Below are 17,949 nucleotides of genomic sequence, written 5' to 3'. Positions count from 1 at the left end.
GCTTGTGTCATCGGTCATGTTGGTCAGGATTGACGAATCACGTGAATACTTCTTCTATATTTAGATCTATGATCAATATTTCTGATGATACAACATCAAAATCTGAAACTTACACGCACAGCTCCGATAGTTCTGATAAAACTTAATGAAATTTAATTACAATTTAAAATAAAACTTTAAGTACCATCATCAAAAGAGATAACATTTTCAAACAACGGCAACACAAAATTTAAACTGTTGAAACAACAGCAATACTTAATGTAACCTTGAACACATAAGATTCTCTTCAGGTCCTCCTGTTGCTAAGGACGCGTCTAAAGTAAACAAATATATTTCTCTGTGATTCACGACAAGACCCCCTCCCCACCCCACCGCACTGAGTATATCAACTCCGCCCCCCCCCCCCCCCCCCTCACCTCGATTACCACAGTAAAACATCTCCCGGCCACATAGAGGGATAATCTAGTGTCGCACAGCGCATGCGTGGTGGACAAAACGGAAATGATTTGCAGTTAGGGCCCAAATGATGGAGTAGTGAGGACAGCTAGAGCTCTGTCCTTCATGGGCCCGTCAGTTTACGATGTAATAAATTACTGCGTGTGATATCCTCACCGTATGATTACTGTTCTAATTTGTCCGGAGCTATTAACTTGATGGCTGTATGTCGATCATGGTATGGGAGGTTGGTTTAACTCTAGCTATGGGCTTGTTAGACGGGTTGGTTTAACTCTAGATTCTAGAGAAGTTGGTTTAACTCTAGATTATAGAGAGGTTGGTTTAACTCTAGATTTTGGAGAAGTTGGTTTAACTCTAGATTCTAGAGAGGTTGGTTTAACTCTAGATTATGGAGACGTTGGTTTAACTCTAGATTTTAGAGAGGGTGGTTTAACTCTAGATTCTAGAGAAGTTGGTTTAACTGTAGATTCTAGAGAGGTGGGTTTAACTCTAGATTCTAGAGAGGTTGGTTTAACTCTAGATTCTAGAGAGGTTGGTATAACTCTAGATTATAGAGACGTTGGTTTAACTCTAGATTTTAGAGAGGGTGGTTTAACTCTAGATTATAGAGACGTTGGTTTAACTCTAGATTCTAAAGAAGTTGGTTTAACTCTAGATTTTAGAGAGGGTGGTTTAACTCTAGATTCTAGAGAAGTTGGTTTAACTCTAGCTATTGATAAATTGGTTGGTATAACTAGCGTCTAAGTTACTTTGATCATTGAGTCCCCCAAACTAGTGAATTAAGTCACCACATTCAGTAGACATCTCTATAAACATTGATACTGTCATCTAATACGTTCAACATCGGCTGGACAGAGCCTTAAATTGTTGGAGCTTAGGTGGTTGGAGCTTAGATGGTTGGAGCTTAACCTTAGAAAAAAAACCTCCTCTACCTTGTAGATTTGTAGCTAAGCTCAACTGATGTTACCATAATCACCAAAACATTAAGCTCAACTTTATTTTACCATCATCACCAACGATTTTAAACTCAACTGATGTCATAATCATCACTAATGACTTAATGATTAGTTGATATTACCGCCGCCATCACCACCACCACCACCACCACCACCACCGCCACCACCACCGCCACCACCACCACCACCGCCACCACCACCAGCACCACCGAGCACACGACATTACAGCTACCAGCAGCCATGCTGTGATTATTACGACTTCTCTTGGCATCAAATTTCTCTCACCATTAAAACCAGCCGCGACATCCAGAACTTTCCTTATACCTCCCACAACCTAGAACGTTCCTTATACCTCCCACATCTCTGGTCTCTAGACCCCCTGCTGTCATCATACTTTTACAGTCCTCATGTTTGAGAAATATTGAAAAGTTACAATTTTAATAAAGCCGCGGACTCTACCAACACAGTATCAGTTTACTTTCGACAACGGAGATCACTCACTAGAGCTACTTGGATGATGTTGAAAGTGCGCGTTATATTTATGTGGTAAACCTAATGTAATTATGTTTAACCGACACTAAGTTTGTACTGGTTACATTATAAACCCTAACCCGATTATAAGGTTATAAACCTAAGCCGATTATAGGCTTATAACCCTAACCTGATTATAAGGTTATAAACTTAACCCGATTATAAGGTTATAAGCCTAACCCGATTATACGGTTATCAACCTCATCCTATTCAGTATTGCCCACGGTACTAATACTTCCACTGTCACAACAGACACTAAGTTTGTACTGGTTACATTATAAACCCTAACCCGATTATAAGGTTATAAACCTAAGCCGATTATAGGCTTATAACCCTAACCTGATTATAAGGTTATAAACTTAACCCGATTATAAGGTTATAAGCCTAACCCGATTATACGGTTATCAACCTCATCCTATTCAGTATTGCCCACGGTACTAATACTTCCACTGTCACAACAGCAATGCGTTAACCTGTGCTATGTCACATTTTAAGAACTCTAACGTTGATAAACCCACTACATGAACAAAGCCACAACCTCTGTCCCCAACCTCTGTCCCCACACTCCATCCCCACTTCCTCCCCCTCCGTCCCCTCCCCCTCTGCCCCAGCCCCAGCCCCCCCCCCCCGTCCCACAACAAACCTAGAGGTCAGCCGAGTGCATATCGTTTGATGCCAAGTGCCCCATATGCTGATATTTGCATTGAAAACAATACGATTACCTCGGACGGTCAAACAAATCACAAAACAAAACATGCGGCGAAAATCAATAACTGTTTCAGATCAATACTTAGATTATTGCCCGAAAACACATAAACCGTTTAGACGGGCGGAACTGTGAAAACCTCTTCACACCGCTGTGTGCCTTATTGCAGGTCGCAAGAAGATGGTTAGGTTGCTATGTCAAGCGGGCACACCATATATATATATATATATATATATATATATATATATATATATATATATATATATATATATATATATATATAGCTGATATATCATTTTGTAGGTGCACCCTACAACGATGACATGTTTAGAAACTTTAATGATAAGACTTTAGCCGAGTTTCTTTATTAAAGTCTTATACCAAGAAGCAAGAATTAGAACCCTCAAACTCAGCTAAAGTAAACGTAAGCGCCCCCCCCCCCCCCTCACCATACCATTATCCCATACATTTTATACTCCGTGGTAAAACATAAGTTCTTCAACATTAAAGAATAAAGACACCATTTACATCTTCTTGCAAAAGTAAACGAATGCGATCCATTCCATTACAATACAAGAAAGAAATAGCATTGTATTTGATATAAACATTACAATACAAGAAAGAAATGGTATTGTATTAGATATAAACGTTACAATACAAGAAAGAAACTGTATTGTATCAGATATAAAAAGTGCATGTAGACACCCTGTTGACTCGCCACCAACTAGAAGTAAACACAGGCTTACATATGTGTACTGGGTGTTTAACCAGTGACGTGTATGTGTGTTAAACAAACTCGACAGCTGTGTAACTATTAGATTGGGTGTAATGTTTGCACGCAACCAATTCGCTATACAAGGCGAGTTATTTGCGTAATTTAAAACACATTTGAATTAACGAAAACAAAAGACTTGAGATGGCTTTGTGAACTTAATTAAAAGCTGTTAGCGGTATCTAAAAATATCAACAGCTTTCGGTAATGCAGATTAGCTGTACTTGTCTACTAGTTTCACATACGAATGAATTGTTTCCCCTTGCAGTGCTTTTGTATTGTAATTAGAGTAGAAGGTAGGAGAAATAACTCTTTAAAATCTTACCTTTTTGTATTGCAGATGAATTGATGCATTATCGTCCTTGGCTTCGGTTGCTTTATCCGCTGTTATGCATTCCTAAAAATTATTGGCGTAGAATGTTTGTAAAAGAAAACTTATTTATTTAAAAAAAAAATATTTTTTACTTAAGAAATAAAAACATAACTACAACTGTAAACTAAGCCCTATAAAAATATTATAGTTGATAACTAACGATCAAGTTTAATTTCTTTCTGTTACCGCAGTTCTATACATTACCTCGAGCCGAAGGTTCGCTCCGAATCTTTGGCACCAGAGTTTATATTCGTGTCCCATAGCAGAGAGTCTCTTGAGGAACTCTCTGGTCTCCAGGGCTATCAGAGAGTTGCCCTCCATGTCGATCTGTGAGATCTTGGCCCAAGTCTCCAACACCCTGAGCACTCCACGGTGCTGGCACGATATCTCGTAGCTAGGGGTGACCAGACCGGACGTCCCCGTGGGGAGGGGGGCCGACTGGCGAGGCTCGGGGGTGTACAGAGCAGGGGTAGACAAGGAGGTTTGAACAGACATCTGCTGCTGTATAGGCGAGAGCGTGGCGGAGGGTGGGTACTCCTGCTTGACGCTTAAGTGGTTGGCGAAGCTGGTTGAGGGCGGGATGCTGGGGAACTCGAACTGCGTCTGCGGGCTTTGGCTGGAGGTTGACGGGTTGGGGGAGGACGGAGCCTCGAAGTGAACGGTTATGGCAGAGCCAGCCACGGGGGTGTCGGTGCTCTGGGGGGAGGTGAGTTGTTGGTGGATGCTGGGCAGGGTCGGGGAGACGAGGTCGGTGATGGGGTGGTGGATGATTCTCTCACTCTCTCCCCCCACATCTGTGGTGGTGATGGTCACCATGGAGCCGGCTTTAAAGCTGCTGGACGTCATGGGTGAGCTGGGAAATATAAAGGTGGGTCTGCTGGGACTGTGCGGGCTGTGTTTCGTGTCGATGACGTCAGTATGCACGTGCAGCTGACCCGTGGAGCTGTTGATCAGGTTGGACCTGTGACGTGACGCCAGGTTCTCTGGCACTGAACTGGACCTTGAGAACACCGGGGACACGTCGACTAAAGGCGTCTCCATGACAAAGGTTGGAAGATTGATAAGCTCCCGCTGAAAGGCCACGATATCTACCTCAGGGGTCGACGCTTCGCTGCACGAACCAGACGTCAGCTGACCCCCACTGACGATGCTGTCTTGATGCACCATTTGAACATTAGCCTGGGACTTGGACAATCTTTTCTTACTCGGCCACCGGAACAGTTTTTTTGACGGTTGTTTCGAGGGTATATCAAAGTTAACGCCTTCAGGGACCTCGGGTGGGGTGACGGCGTTAGACCCAGGTACAGCAGTTGACTCCTTCGACCTGGATTTAATATCCAGGTCCAGAGGGGTCACCAAGCTCTCCCCTATAGCTCTTAAGGCAAGTTTCGTCGTTGTTCCGTTTTTATTTTGAACCTGGCTAACGTTCTTAGCGCTGACTCTTTCGGCGTGGAGTAGATCCTTCTCGTCGTAGTCGTGAAGGTGGGTGTCGTCGTCGTCTATCCCTGAGTCGGATATCATCACACGAAGGCTGGGCTTTGGTTTAGGCTGAGTACTCTGCTCCTGTTTCTGTGGTTTAGATGAGTTGGCGTTGTCCTGAGGATGAGATGCCAACGAGACGCCTTCATGGGCAGCGTGCGGTAACTCTTTGTGTTGGTTCTGATCGTCTTTGTCAGAGACGTCAAGCTTCCGTGGAGGACACGAGTCGACTTTATCTACTTTAGGTGGTTTGAGCTTGGCATCTGAGTACAGCGTCTTCCTACGAATCATATTCCCGAATAACCGGTGCGACAAAAGCCGGAGTACAATAACCGGGTGTACAACCATGGGTAAACCGGTTAGGAAATATTCCCGGAGAGTCTGATGGTTGATTGACTTGAGGAACTCCATGGAGCAAGAAGGCGTGGCGAGGGGCGAGAGAAGGCTTTGTTTGTTCTGGAAGAAGTCGTGGTCAAACTGTCCTGTCAGGCTGTTGGCAGAGCCGCTGAGCCGGATGTACGGCGTGTGGGAGTCTCGCTCTTCGTTGGAAGCTTCCTAAAAAAATGACATCAAAATAATTATTTTAATTAACTGCTCTTTTTTTTGTTTTTTACTCCAAGCCCGTGGTGGGAAAAACTAATTGAAATTTAATTAAGGCTTGTTATATGAGGTTTGTGACTGTTTTTATACAATTTTCATCAGCATGTGAAATCCCCAGGATTAGAAAACATGAGATGTACGGTGAGGGTGGGGTTGGGGTTGGGGTTAGGGGTAGGATAAGTGTTAGGTTAGGGTTAAGGGCAGGGTGATAGTTAGGGGTAGGGGCAGGGTGAGGGTTAGGGGTAGTGTGAGGGTTAGTGGTAAGGTGAGGGGTAGGGTGATGGTTAGGGTTATGGGCAGGGTTCGGGTTCGGGGTAGGGTGATGGTTAGTGGCAGGGTGAGGGTTAGCGGTGGATAGAATTATTTCCAGGATTGAGAATGGGATGGATGTTCAGTTTTAAGGATGCTGTTAAGATTGTTATCATAATTCAAAACTAAATCGCCGCCAGTACTTCTGGACACAATCTACGGGAGAGAAGCAAAGAAACCACCGTATGACGTCACACAGCCCAAGGGAAAGAAGCAAAGAAACCACCGTATGACGTCACACAGCCCAAGGGAAAGAAGCAAAGAAACCACCGTATGACGTCACACAATATAGGGGAGAAGTAAAGAAACCACCGTATGACGTCACACAGCCCAAGGGAAAGAAGCAAAGAAACCACCGTATGACGTCACACAATATAGGGGAGAAGTAAAGAAACCACCGTATGACGTCACACAATACAAAAGAGAGAAGTAAAGAAACCACCGTATGACGTCACACAACACAAGGGAGAGAAGCAAAGAAACCACCGTATGACGTCACACAATACAAAAGAGAGAAGTAAAGAAACCACCGTATGACGTCACACAATACAAAAGAGAGAAGTAAAGAAACCACCGTATGACGTCACACAACACAAGGGAGAGAAGCAAAGAAACCACCGTATGACGTCACACAATACAAAAGAGAGAAGTAAAGAAACCACCGTATGACGTCACACAACACAAGGGAGAGAAGCAAAGAAACCACCTGTATGATCTCTGAGATAAGACCTTCCATAGACGCCGCCTCCAGATGACCTTTAGAGTTCAGCATGACTATCTTCCCCATCGCCATCAGCTCAATAAAACTGTCTTCAGGGGAGTGAACTTGCAGCAGAGAGTTTTGGTTACTTTCCAGAAAAGCTGGAACAAAAATTTTTAAAAATTAAAATTGGTAGGGCACAAGTAAAATAAACAATGATGAACGCCTATATTAAATTTGAGTCAGATTTTAAACCGCGCCATAATTTTCCAAAAGCTTATAAAAAGATGAGGTCTTTTCAAAATTTAACAACACTTTTACGTACACCTACAACCCGGGACTATAGATATAACAACTTAAGTTAATATTGCATGTGGTATTGAGTTGCACTTCAATATGTGATTAAGTATCGTATGTAGAAGACAATGGCTTAATTTGGTATTGCCGCGGCTGAGCGCATATTGTTATTTGCATAACTCTACCATCCATATCCCCTCCCCGTTGCCACACCATCCCCACCCCTCCCCGTTGCCACACCATCCCCACCCCTCACCGTTGTCACACCATCCCCACCCCTCCCTGTAGTCACACCATCCCCCATCCCTCCCCGTTGTCACACATCTACCATCCCCTGTGTCACAGATCAATAGCGGTGTGTCTGACCTCAGGTAGTTTATGAACAGCCGTGTCAAACCCATTTTCAGATAAATCGATTCAAGTTCACCATCATTTACATAACCATTCTTAAACTCTTTCATGTTTCTTCTTAAATCGGAATTTCCCGTCATCTCGAACAATGGAACTTCCCGAAGGCTGTATAAAACCTAACTCCCGCGTTAGATGTACAAACGGAACTGCCTTTTTAGGAAAGAAAAATGACTGTCAAAAACGGGAATTTCCTGATGGCTGTGAAAAATGAACCAACAAAAAACTTCCGTTTTGCTAAGATGAAATGGAGCATCAACGAACAATACCAAACAGACAGAAAACACATACTTTTATGAAAAAGTCCAAAAAAGCCTACAAAAAAAAAAAAAAAGACTTGGAGGCTTACGTTTTTGTCTTTAAAATCACCCGAGAAAAAAACGTCTATAATTCTAAAAAGACTCAAAAAAAAAAGAAGAAAAAAAACTGATAAAAAACCTTAACCCCCCCCCCCACTATTTACGCCTCCTGTCGAATATGTCCACACCTCCCCACCCCCCTGCCCCCACCCCATCTTGTGGAACTACTTACGCCTCCTGTCGTAGATGTCCACCCCCACCCCCCTGCCCCCACCCCCATTCTGTGTAACCACTTAAGCCTCATGTCAAAGATGTCCACCCCCCACACCCCCCACATACATCATGTGGAACTATTTACGCCTTCTGTCAAAGATGTCGACCCGACCCCCCCTGCCCCCATCCCCATCTTGTAGAACTACTTACGCCTCCTGTCGAAGATGTCCACACCTCCCCAACCCCTGCCCCCACACCCCACCCCCATCTTGTGGAACTACTTACGCCTTCTGTCAAAGATGTCGACCCGACCCCCCCTGCCCCCACCCCCATCTCTTAGAACTACTTACGCCTCCTGTCGAAGATGTCCACAAAGATGTCGACCCGACACCCCCCCCCCCCTGCCCCCACCCCCATCTTGTGGAACTACTTACGCCTCCTGTCGAAGATGTCCACCCCCCCCCCAACCCCATTTTGTGTAACCACTTACGCCTCCTGTCGAAGATGTCGACCCGACCCCCCCCCCCCCCTGCCCCCACCCCCATCTTGTGGAACTACTTACGCCTCCTGTCAAAGATGTCGACCCGACCCCCCCCTGCCCCCACCCCCATCTTGTGAAACTACGTACGCCTCCTGTCGAAGATGTCGACCCGACACCCCCCCTGCCCCCACCCCCATCTTGTGGAACCACTTACGCCTCCTGTCGAAGATGTCGACCCGACCCCCCCCCCCCTGCCCCCACCCCCATCTTGTGGAACTACTTACGCCTCCTGTCAAAGATGTCGACCCGACCCCCCCCCCTGCCCCCACCCCCATCTCTTAGAACTACTTACGCCTCCTGTCGAAGATGTCCACAAAGATGTCGACCCGACACCCCCCCCCCCCTGCCTCCACCCCCACCCCCACCCACATCTTGTGAAACTACTTACGCCTCCTGTCGAAGATGTCGACCCGACCCCCCCCCCCTGCCCCCACCCCCATCTTGTGAAACTACTTACGCCTCCTGTCGAAGATGTCGACCCGACCCCCCCCCCCCCCCCCCCCCTGCCCCCACCCCTATTATTGTGGAACAACTTACGCCTCCTGTCGAAGATGTCGACCCGACCCCCCAGCTTGTGGAAGAGCCCCATGTAGACCAGGATCCTGGCGGCGTGGTACTTGACATACTTGGCGTACTTAGTGCTGTGGTTGGTGTAGTACCACTCGTCCGACGGCAGCAGCAGCTGCATCAGCATATCGGCCACGTCGGCGTCGGAGAGGGCGGAGTGGTAGGCGGGTGTCATGGCAACACAGGCCAGTGCTTGGAGCAACAGGCAGAGAAGTTGCTGGAAGAATAGAGGAGATAATATAAGAGAAATTACTGGAATAATAGGAGAGACAATATAAGAGAAGTTGTTGGAATAATAGAAAAGACAATATAAGAGAAGTTGTTGGAATAATAGAAGAGACAATATAAGAGAAGTTGTTGGAATAATAGAAAAGACAATATAAGAGAAGTTGTTGGAATAATAGAAAAGACAATATAAGAGAAGTTGTTGGAATAATAGAAGAGACAATATAAGAGAAGTTGTTGGAATAATAGAAGAGACAATATAAGAGAAGTTGTTGGAATAATAGAAGAGACAATATAAGAGAAGTTGTTGGAATAATAGAAAAGACAATATAAGAGAAGTTGTTGGAATAATAGAAGAGACAATATAAGAGAAGTTGTTGGAATAATAGAAGAGACAATATAAGAGAAGTTGTTGGAATAATAGAAGAGACAATATAAGAGAAGTCGCTGGAATAATAGAAAAGATAATATAAGAGAAGTCGCTGGAATAATAGAAGAGATAATATAAGAGAAGTTGTTGGACAATAGGAGAGACAATATAAGAGAAGTCGTTGGAATAATAGAAGAGATAATATAAGAGAAGTTGTTGGACAATAGGAGAGACAATATAAGAGAAGTTGGTGGAATAATAGAGGAGACAATATAAGAGAAGTTGGTGGAATAATAGAAAAGACAATATAAGAGAAGTTGGTGGAATAATAGAAGAGACAATATAAGAGAAGTTGGTGAAATAATAGAAAAGACAATATAAGAGAAGTTGCTGGAATAATAGAAGAGACAATATAAGAGAAGTTGTTGAACAATAGGATAGACAATATAAGAGAAGTTGTTGGAATATTAGGAAAGACAATATAAGAGAAGTTGGTGGAATAATAGAAGAAACAATATAAGAGAAGTTGGTGAAATAATAGAAAAGACAATATAAGAGAAGTTGCTGGAATAATAGAAGAGATAATATAAGAGGAGCAACATGAAATGTGAATGAAATTGGACATGTATTTAAGGAACAAATCGCTGTGTTTATCAAATATTAAAGACCGAAATAGAAAAAGATTAAAAATAAACACGGGTGTTGGAAATTAAATGAAAAGAAAATAATATGCTAAATATATGATACAACGTTAAGAAAATACTTAATTCGTACCATTGTATTAATTCATTAGTCAAACACGAATCTAAGCTTAATTGATCTTTAGTCTAGCGAAATTCATACAGATTATTTACATAGCTAGATAAAGTCATGACAAACAGCCAAATGACTAACTACTGACCCCCAACGATTCGTTGGTCAAGTTATATCCAAATTACTAATTAAATTGGACCATTTAAACTCCATTGAGTCATTGACCTTCACATCTAAATGCTCAAATTAGTGGTCAAAAAACTATGAGTCACTGACCTTCACATCGAAATGCTCAAATTAGTGGTCAAAAAACTATTTCACTGACCTTCACATCTAAATGCCCAAATTAGTGGTCAAAAAACTATGTCAATGACCTTCACATCGAAATGTTTAGTGGTCAAAAAACTGTCACTGACCTTCACATCTAAATGTCCAAATTAGTGGTAAAAAAACTATGAGTCACTGACTTTCACATCTAAATGCCCTAATTAGTGGTCAAAAAACTGTCAATGACCTTCACATCTAAATGTTTAGTGGTCAAAAAACTGTCACTGACCTTCACATCTAAATGTCCAAATTAGTGGTCAAAAAACTGTCAATGACCTTCACATCGAAATGCTCAAATTAGTGGTCAAAAAACTATTTCACTGACCTTCACATCTAAATGCCCAAATTAGTGGTCAAAAAACTATGTCAATGACCTTCACATCTAAATATTTAGTGGTCAAAAAACTATGTCAATGACCTTCACATCTAAATGTTTAGTGGTCAAAAAACTATGTCACTGACCTTCACATCTAAATGCTCAAATTAGTGGTCAAAAAACGATGAGTCAGCAACCCTACAGAGACCATCTCTCACGACCCAGGGTACGGCTAATCCCATTGTTATTATTAAACTCACGTAACGTAACTCGGCATCAGATGACGAGATATGCATCCCCCCCCCCCCCCCCCGAGGAATAGACGATCGCCATAAGGTCCCAGTATCCTAAAGGGATTACCGGCTCCTGTGTTTAATGTAAGACAAGACACCACAAGACGTCCCTGAGCAAGGTCACACTTTGGGCATACGGGGCTCTGGGCACGAAATTAGGTCAGATATAGACAGTTCTTAGATATAGACAGTTCAGTGGCGTAGCGAGGTCGGGTGTCACCCGGTGCGGCACTTAATGGTGTCACCCGGTGCGGTCCGCACCCCCCGCACCCCCCCCCCCCCCCTTGCTACGCCCATGAGACAGTTCTTAGATATAGACAGTTTTTAGAAATAGACCGTTTTTAGAAATAGATAGTTTTTAGGTATAGACAGTTTTTTTTAGATATAGCAATTCTGTACAGAAAGTTTTATTTTTTCGAGGGCTTTTGCACAAACATTGCAGTTAAACGTGGTCATTAATTTTCTTAGAATCTAGGTCGCTTGTCCATAAAGTGGGCTAAATATCGACAATTCATATGTCTGCAAACTGCGTCACTTCTCTAAAAACTTGGGATAAAAATAGATATCTTCTAGAAACTGTCTTAATGTGGGTCCCTGGTTAGGTTTAAGGTGGGTCACTGGTTAGGTTATTGTGGGTCCCTGGTTAGGTTAATGTGGGTCACTGGTTAGGTTATTATTGATCCCTGGTTAGGTTGATGTGGGTCCCTAGTTAGGTTTATGGTGGGTCACTGGTTAGGTTAAATGTGGGTCACTGGTTAGGTTTAAGGTGGGTCACTGGTTAGGTTAATGTGGGTCACTGGTTAGGTTAATGTGGGTCCCTGGTTAGGTTATTGTGGGTCCGTGGTTAGGTTAATGTGGGTCCGTGGTTAGGTTTAATGTGGGTCCCTGGTTAGGGTTAATGGGGGTCCCTGGGTAGGGTTAATGTGGGTCCCTGGTTAGGTTAATGTGGGTCCCTGGTTAGGTTAATGTGGGTCCCTGGTTAGATTGAGGTATTGAAGAACGCATCCAGTGGTGTTTACTAGACGCTACATTTCAGTCATGTTTCCTGAGTTTAGAAAGTATTAATGAGAAGTTAAAAAAAATATTGTCTCGGTATCCAAACTTGACAAATGTATAACACAGCAAAAATGCAAATACAAGACAGTCTTCAGACAACAGGAACACGAGACAGTCTTCAGACAACAGGAACACGAGACAGTCTTCAGACAACAGGAAAACGAGACAGTCTTCAGACAACAGGAAAACTAGACAGTCTTTAGACAAGACCACAAAGTCGCATATCTCTCCTTTACAAGCAGTGGCGGAACTAGAAAAAAAGGGCCACCCCGCAAAAAAAAATTCCGGGCCTCCCCCATATTTATATATATATATATATATATATATATATATATATATATATATATATATATATATATATATATATATATATATATATATATATATATATATATATATATATATATACATATATACATATATATATATATATATATATATATATATATATATATATATATATATATATATATATATATATATATATATATATATATATATATATATATATATATATATATACAGAATATAACATTGGATACTCATTTCTGGCCTCATCGTTTTTTTTAAATGCATTTTAAAAAAATTTCCATTTTATGCTATGTATTTTTTAAAAATAATTATGAGAAGTAATTGCTTTTTATTTTGTTTAGTACATATTTATTAAAAGGAGCTTATGAGCATACCTATTTAACTATTTAAGAAAGGGAAATAAGTCATAACTGTTTTGAACGTTTGCCTATCTTTCGCACTATAGCTCAGGTATATAGTTTTTACGCAATAGCATGTGTTAGCTACTGTATAACATCACTACTGTAGATGATCTATTTTTATATTCACAAAAGCTTTAACCGTCAAGTCAAAAATGCAAGAAAATTATTTTTTTTAACTATAAAAAATTTATTATGGTCGGCTATGGGCCCCTAAATGGCGTGCCCCCCCCCCCCCCCCAGCATTGCGGGATCTTGCGGCACTATTGTTCCGCCCCTGTTTACAAGCAGCCGAGTAAGCTCATGTAGTTTGATGATGTCATAAACGACTTCGACAAGTGACACGACAACTGCCGGTTGTGACGTCACAATCTCTATCAACTCACTGCAGAAATGTTCTATAATTTTATGACGTCGCAATCTAAAACTAATTTGGCAAAACGACCAAAGTTTTTCTAATCAAAAAGCTATGTAGATGTATGAATTTTAAAAAATAAAGTATTATGTGCATATTTAATTTTTAAAATACAATGAGTATTTTATTTCACCCTTCCGCTCGTCTAAAATGAAGTCGACATCCCATTCGACAGAAAATATGTGCTTTAAACCTCGTGATTATCTCTTCGGTGTGAAAACATCGGTGACCAAAAATTACTACCGCCCCTTAGCTGATCACCTGATCGAAAGTTTTTGATCCTGTTTTCTCTTGTTTTTGTTATTGAATATAAAGTGCTTTAGATCGATCATAATGTTTAATAAAATTGATCATTTAACTAGACTTGGATATTCTTGCGTTGTCAGCGCAAACAAATATTTACATGGCAAGTGAACGGAATCGCTGAGTTAGAAATAGGTCAAAATGAGTTACAACATTATTCACAGACATGAGTTTTATTCAGAAAATTTACTCCGGGGTGGGGCATTAATACTCTCCGGGGGGAACGCTGTATGTTCTGTATACATTATATACTTTTTTTTTTTAATTCTTCAAGGGGAGGGAGATGGGGGTAGACTTGCCCCCCCCCCTATTCTCTCTCCACTCCCCCCCCCCATCCTGAAAGATTCCTGGAACAAACTTTGGCCCCAAACGATGTAACCTACGTAAATGTTTTTAAATAAGTTCTATATTTTTTTTTTGAAGTTGTGATAAAAATTATTATAAGTAAAGTTTTCTATGAATTATTAAAGAGCAAATAGTTATTCAAATGGCACTAGCTTTCAGAAAATTCGACCCTCTCCCTACCCACCCCCTCCTAGTGTGGTCTGTTCACTCGTGAAGGAATGTCTGAACAGACGTCCAATTGTTTACCCCGCAGCAAATAGCGCCATTAGGAACAGTGACGTCACACAGGCCTGCCGTTTACCACTGGCCTTGTACAGTTCGTGGTAAAAAAAAATTTAACTTCAATTCTTTGTTAAAAAATTTAAAAGTTTATTTCACTTGTTAAAAATGTTTTTAAAAATAAAATAAAAATATACATAGATGCGGCTCGTAAAATGTGATGTGTTATTAAAATAAATAACATAGCTGGAAAAATTTGGGTTAATTTTACAAATTAAACGGTAGCATATATAAAACATAACCCAGGTTTTATAATCGGGCTTTGTTTGGAGACAACATATCAGAGCGCACTAGTTTGCTATTTAATATAATAATGTAGGGTATAGTGATATACGTGGACACCCTGCCCACATATGTATGACACTATATCTGCTGTAGAGTGACGTCATTTATGGACACCACCTTAAAATCCGTTGTCGTCCTTTTGAAACGGATGGTACAGTTATGTAGAATTCCGGTTAGAAGGTACAGTTTACCCCCTCACCCCCACCCCACCCAGACATTTTCACCAGGCTTGTATACAACCCACACAACACACTTCCGTGAGACTAATAAAATATTAAGACGGTGTAATCAGGAGATGACTCTAGTATTAATAACCTTAATTAGAGTCCGACTAATTATCTCGCCAGTGGTTACAGATTGATACTGGTGATTAGGTCATGTCTGTCTTAAAGTCTGTGCAGACTAGAACATCAGATTTACAGGAATATGATGAGTACGTGTGGCGAGAGTATGAGGGTAAGTTTGTTGTGCTGTGACGCCACTGCTTGTGATGTTACGTTAGTGCTTACGGTGTCACGTCAAAGCTAATACTACAGTGCCTATTCTGTCACGTTAGCAATGTCACTTTAGTGTTGTTACGTTAGTTCTGTCACGTCAGTGATTTCACGTTAGTGCTGTCACGTTAGTGCTGTCACGTTAGTGCTGCCACGTTAGTGCTGTCACGTTAGTGCTGTCACGTCAGTAATGTCACGTTAGTACTGTCACGTTAGTGCCTATTTTGTCACGCCAGTTTCTATGTTGTCACGTTAGTGCTGTCACGTTAGTGCTGTCACGTTAGTACTGTCACGTTAGTGCTGTCACGTTAGTACTGTCACGTTAGTACTGTCACGTTAGTACTGTCACGTTAGTACTGTCACGTTAGTGCCTATTCTGTCAAGCCAGTTTTTATGTTGTCACGTCAGTGCTGTCACGCCAGTGCTTATGCTGCCCATTACTGTAAACCTTCTCTGCTGTGGTGTACAGAAGAAAAAAAACAAAACCCATCTGAATTGAGGCTGGCAGTAGAATCAATTGAACGTGTTCTAATGAGACATGTGATTGACGCTAGACTGCTAGAGATTCTTAGACTGGTCAATACCAGCACACAATTGTTTGCTCACTCATGTTTTTCTACACGTTAGGGAGGGAATGGTGTCCCTTTAAACTATCCTGTGGTACATTCAACTTCAGCTAATTATATATATATATATATATATATATATATATACATATATATATATATATGCATGCAGATCGCATATGTTTGTAACAAAACTCAAGCGCTAATGCAGTATGTCTGCCGTGTTGTGCCCGTAGCTCTAGTAACGGGTTCGACCAATGACAAGTCGAGCCTTTAATTACCAGAGACTAAACCTATTACATAACACACCGGAAGTTCCCAGTAATCCCCTGGGGGGAGGGGCAGACTCTGAAGATTGATAGCTGGGGTGGGGAGTGCACTTACCGGGTCATGGTTAGGATCCAGGGCCTCCACTAACATTTTGAGATGCCCCCTGGTGACTAATTTGTGCTGCACATGCGCACTGTGGCACATGAGGGTGAGTACTCTAGCGCTGAGAATCTGCAAGCAGTGGTGAGTACAGTGTCTCTGTCTGACGCTGGGCGTGCATTTGTGCCGCGTGCCGATGATCCGTTTGTGCATGGTGATGTTGTTGTGCAAGCAGGATACAATTTGACTCGGGTCAAGCGAGAGTAAGATTTCCAGAGGAGTCCGGACGACAGCCGTTTTGGAAGGGTCGTCGTCTTCACATCCGTTTGGCGGATGTTGTTCGTGCGACGGTTGGCTGGCGCGCCGCTTGTGGAGGGAGGATATCCGGTTGAGCGTGGAGGAACACGTCACAGAACTCGGCGCAGGCGCAGAGGGTGCCGTAGAGGAGGAGGGCGTGTGGGTGTTTGTGGCGGCGGCGCTGCTGGAGGTGGGCGTGAAGGAAGATGAAAGCCCTTTAGAGGAGGTTCCGATAAAACTTGCCGTTGACGATTCGTCTGAGCTACTCAACCTGCTGCATAATCCCGTGTGTGGGTGCGCGTGAGACTGAAATCTAATCGGGTACTGTTCCCGACCCCCGGGTTTTGTCGGGACCCCGAAGTGAGCCCCGCCCCCTTTGGCGATAAACTCCGGGCTGGTCGCGTGGAGGTCGGAGTCGGGACGGCAGGTGGGGGACCCGAAGTCGTAGTTCTTGTGGACGATGCAGATATCCATGATGCGGTTGATGATGGAGAGGGCGGTGAAGTGGAGGCTCTGCTTGCCTCGCATCAGCTCCAGGGCGGCTTGCAGAAGTTTCGAAAGTTCGAGAAAGATGGAATGTTTGGTCTCGTTTGTGGAGGTCTCAGACAGCTGGCTGTAGCAGGTCTGGGGATCAAATAAATAGGTTAGGGTTAGGGTTTAGGGTTTGGGTTAGGGATAAGGTTAGATTTAAGTAATTAAAAATGGATTTAAAATAGTGTCTATATCCCGAGTTGCCATCCTTGGAGAAAGTTTAGGGGAGATCACTCCCGGTTTATTTGATACTACATCACTACAGGTGGACGGAGTGGTCTAGCGGTAGAGAGATGGACTGCTAACCCATGTGTCTCGAGTTCGAATCCGGGTTCAAGTCCACCCAACTCTGATGGGTGCTTTACTCACGTTAGGGAAAGTAAAGGCGGCTGGGCATAGTGCTGACCACACCATCTCTTCATATGCCGAGGTCACAGAAACAGATGAACTCTACTTCACTTGCCCTATAAGCCGTCAGGTTTGAAAGGGGAAATTTACATAACTAAAGCCATCTCAGTCACCTCAGTCACCTTTCGTATTGACTTTACCCGGCAGTCACCCGGCAGTCACCAAACAAAACTAAAACGTGAGCTCGTCTAAAATGTATCCAAGTAAAATAAAATCTTAAGCTCCAGACAACACGACCCAACAGCTCTAAGCTCTGTCTAGCTCCACGATACTTGAGCCCTTCATCACAGGCTTGATTCAGTCCATCACACCTCCATTCAACTACTCAACTTTATACGTCGCCCCTAGATAATGCACGTGTGGGTCTTACGTTAAGAGAATAGGGTCCAGGAGGGTTATT

At 42.7% G+C, this 17,949-nt stretch overlaps 1 protein-coding gene across 1 annotated transcript in view; it reads right to left on the bottom strand.

Annotated features, from left to right (window-relative positions):
• LOC131950168 (uncharacterized) overlaps positions 1 to 17,949 on the bottom strand; it is a 238,073-nt gene that overhangs the window by 103,641 nt on the left and 116,483 nt on the right. The window contains exons 7-11 of the mRNA XM_059312221.1: positions 16,329 to 17,234; positions 9,178 to 9,424; positions 6,889 to 7,043; positions 3,999 to 5,828; positions 3,747 to 3,818 (exon numbers count right to left, since the gene is read on the bottom strand). Of these exons, the coding sequence (XP_059168204.1) occupies positions 3,747 to 3,818; positions 3,999 to 5,828; positions 6,889 to 7,043; positions 9,178 to 9,424; positions 16,329 to 17,234 (3,210 nt within the window). The remainder of the gene's footprint in view (positions 1 to 3,746; positions 3,819 to 3,998; positions 5,829 to 6,888; positions 7,044 to 9,177; positions 9,425 to 16,328; positions 17,235 to 17,949) is intronic.

This window comes from Physella acuta, unplaced genomic scaffold (genome assembly GCF_028476545.2).
Source record: "Physella acuta isolate Inbredline_101_S28 unplaced genomic scaffold, ASM2847654v3 ptg000741l, whole genome shotgun sequence".
Taxonomy (NCBI): Eukaryota; Metazoa; Mollusca; class Gastropoda; family Physidae; genus Physella; species Physella acuta.
Note: the sequence above shows the minus strand (reverse complement) of the source record. Positions and strands in the feature narration are given on the sequence as shown.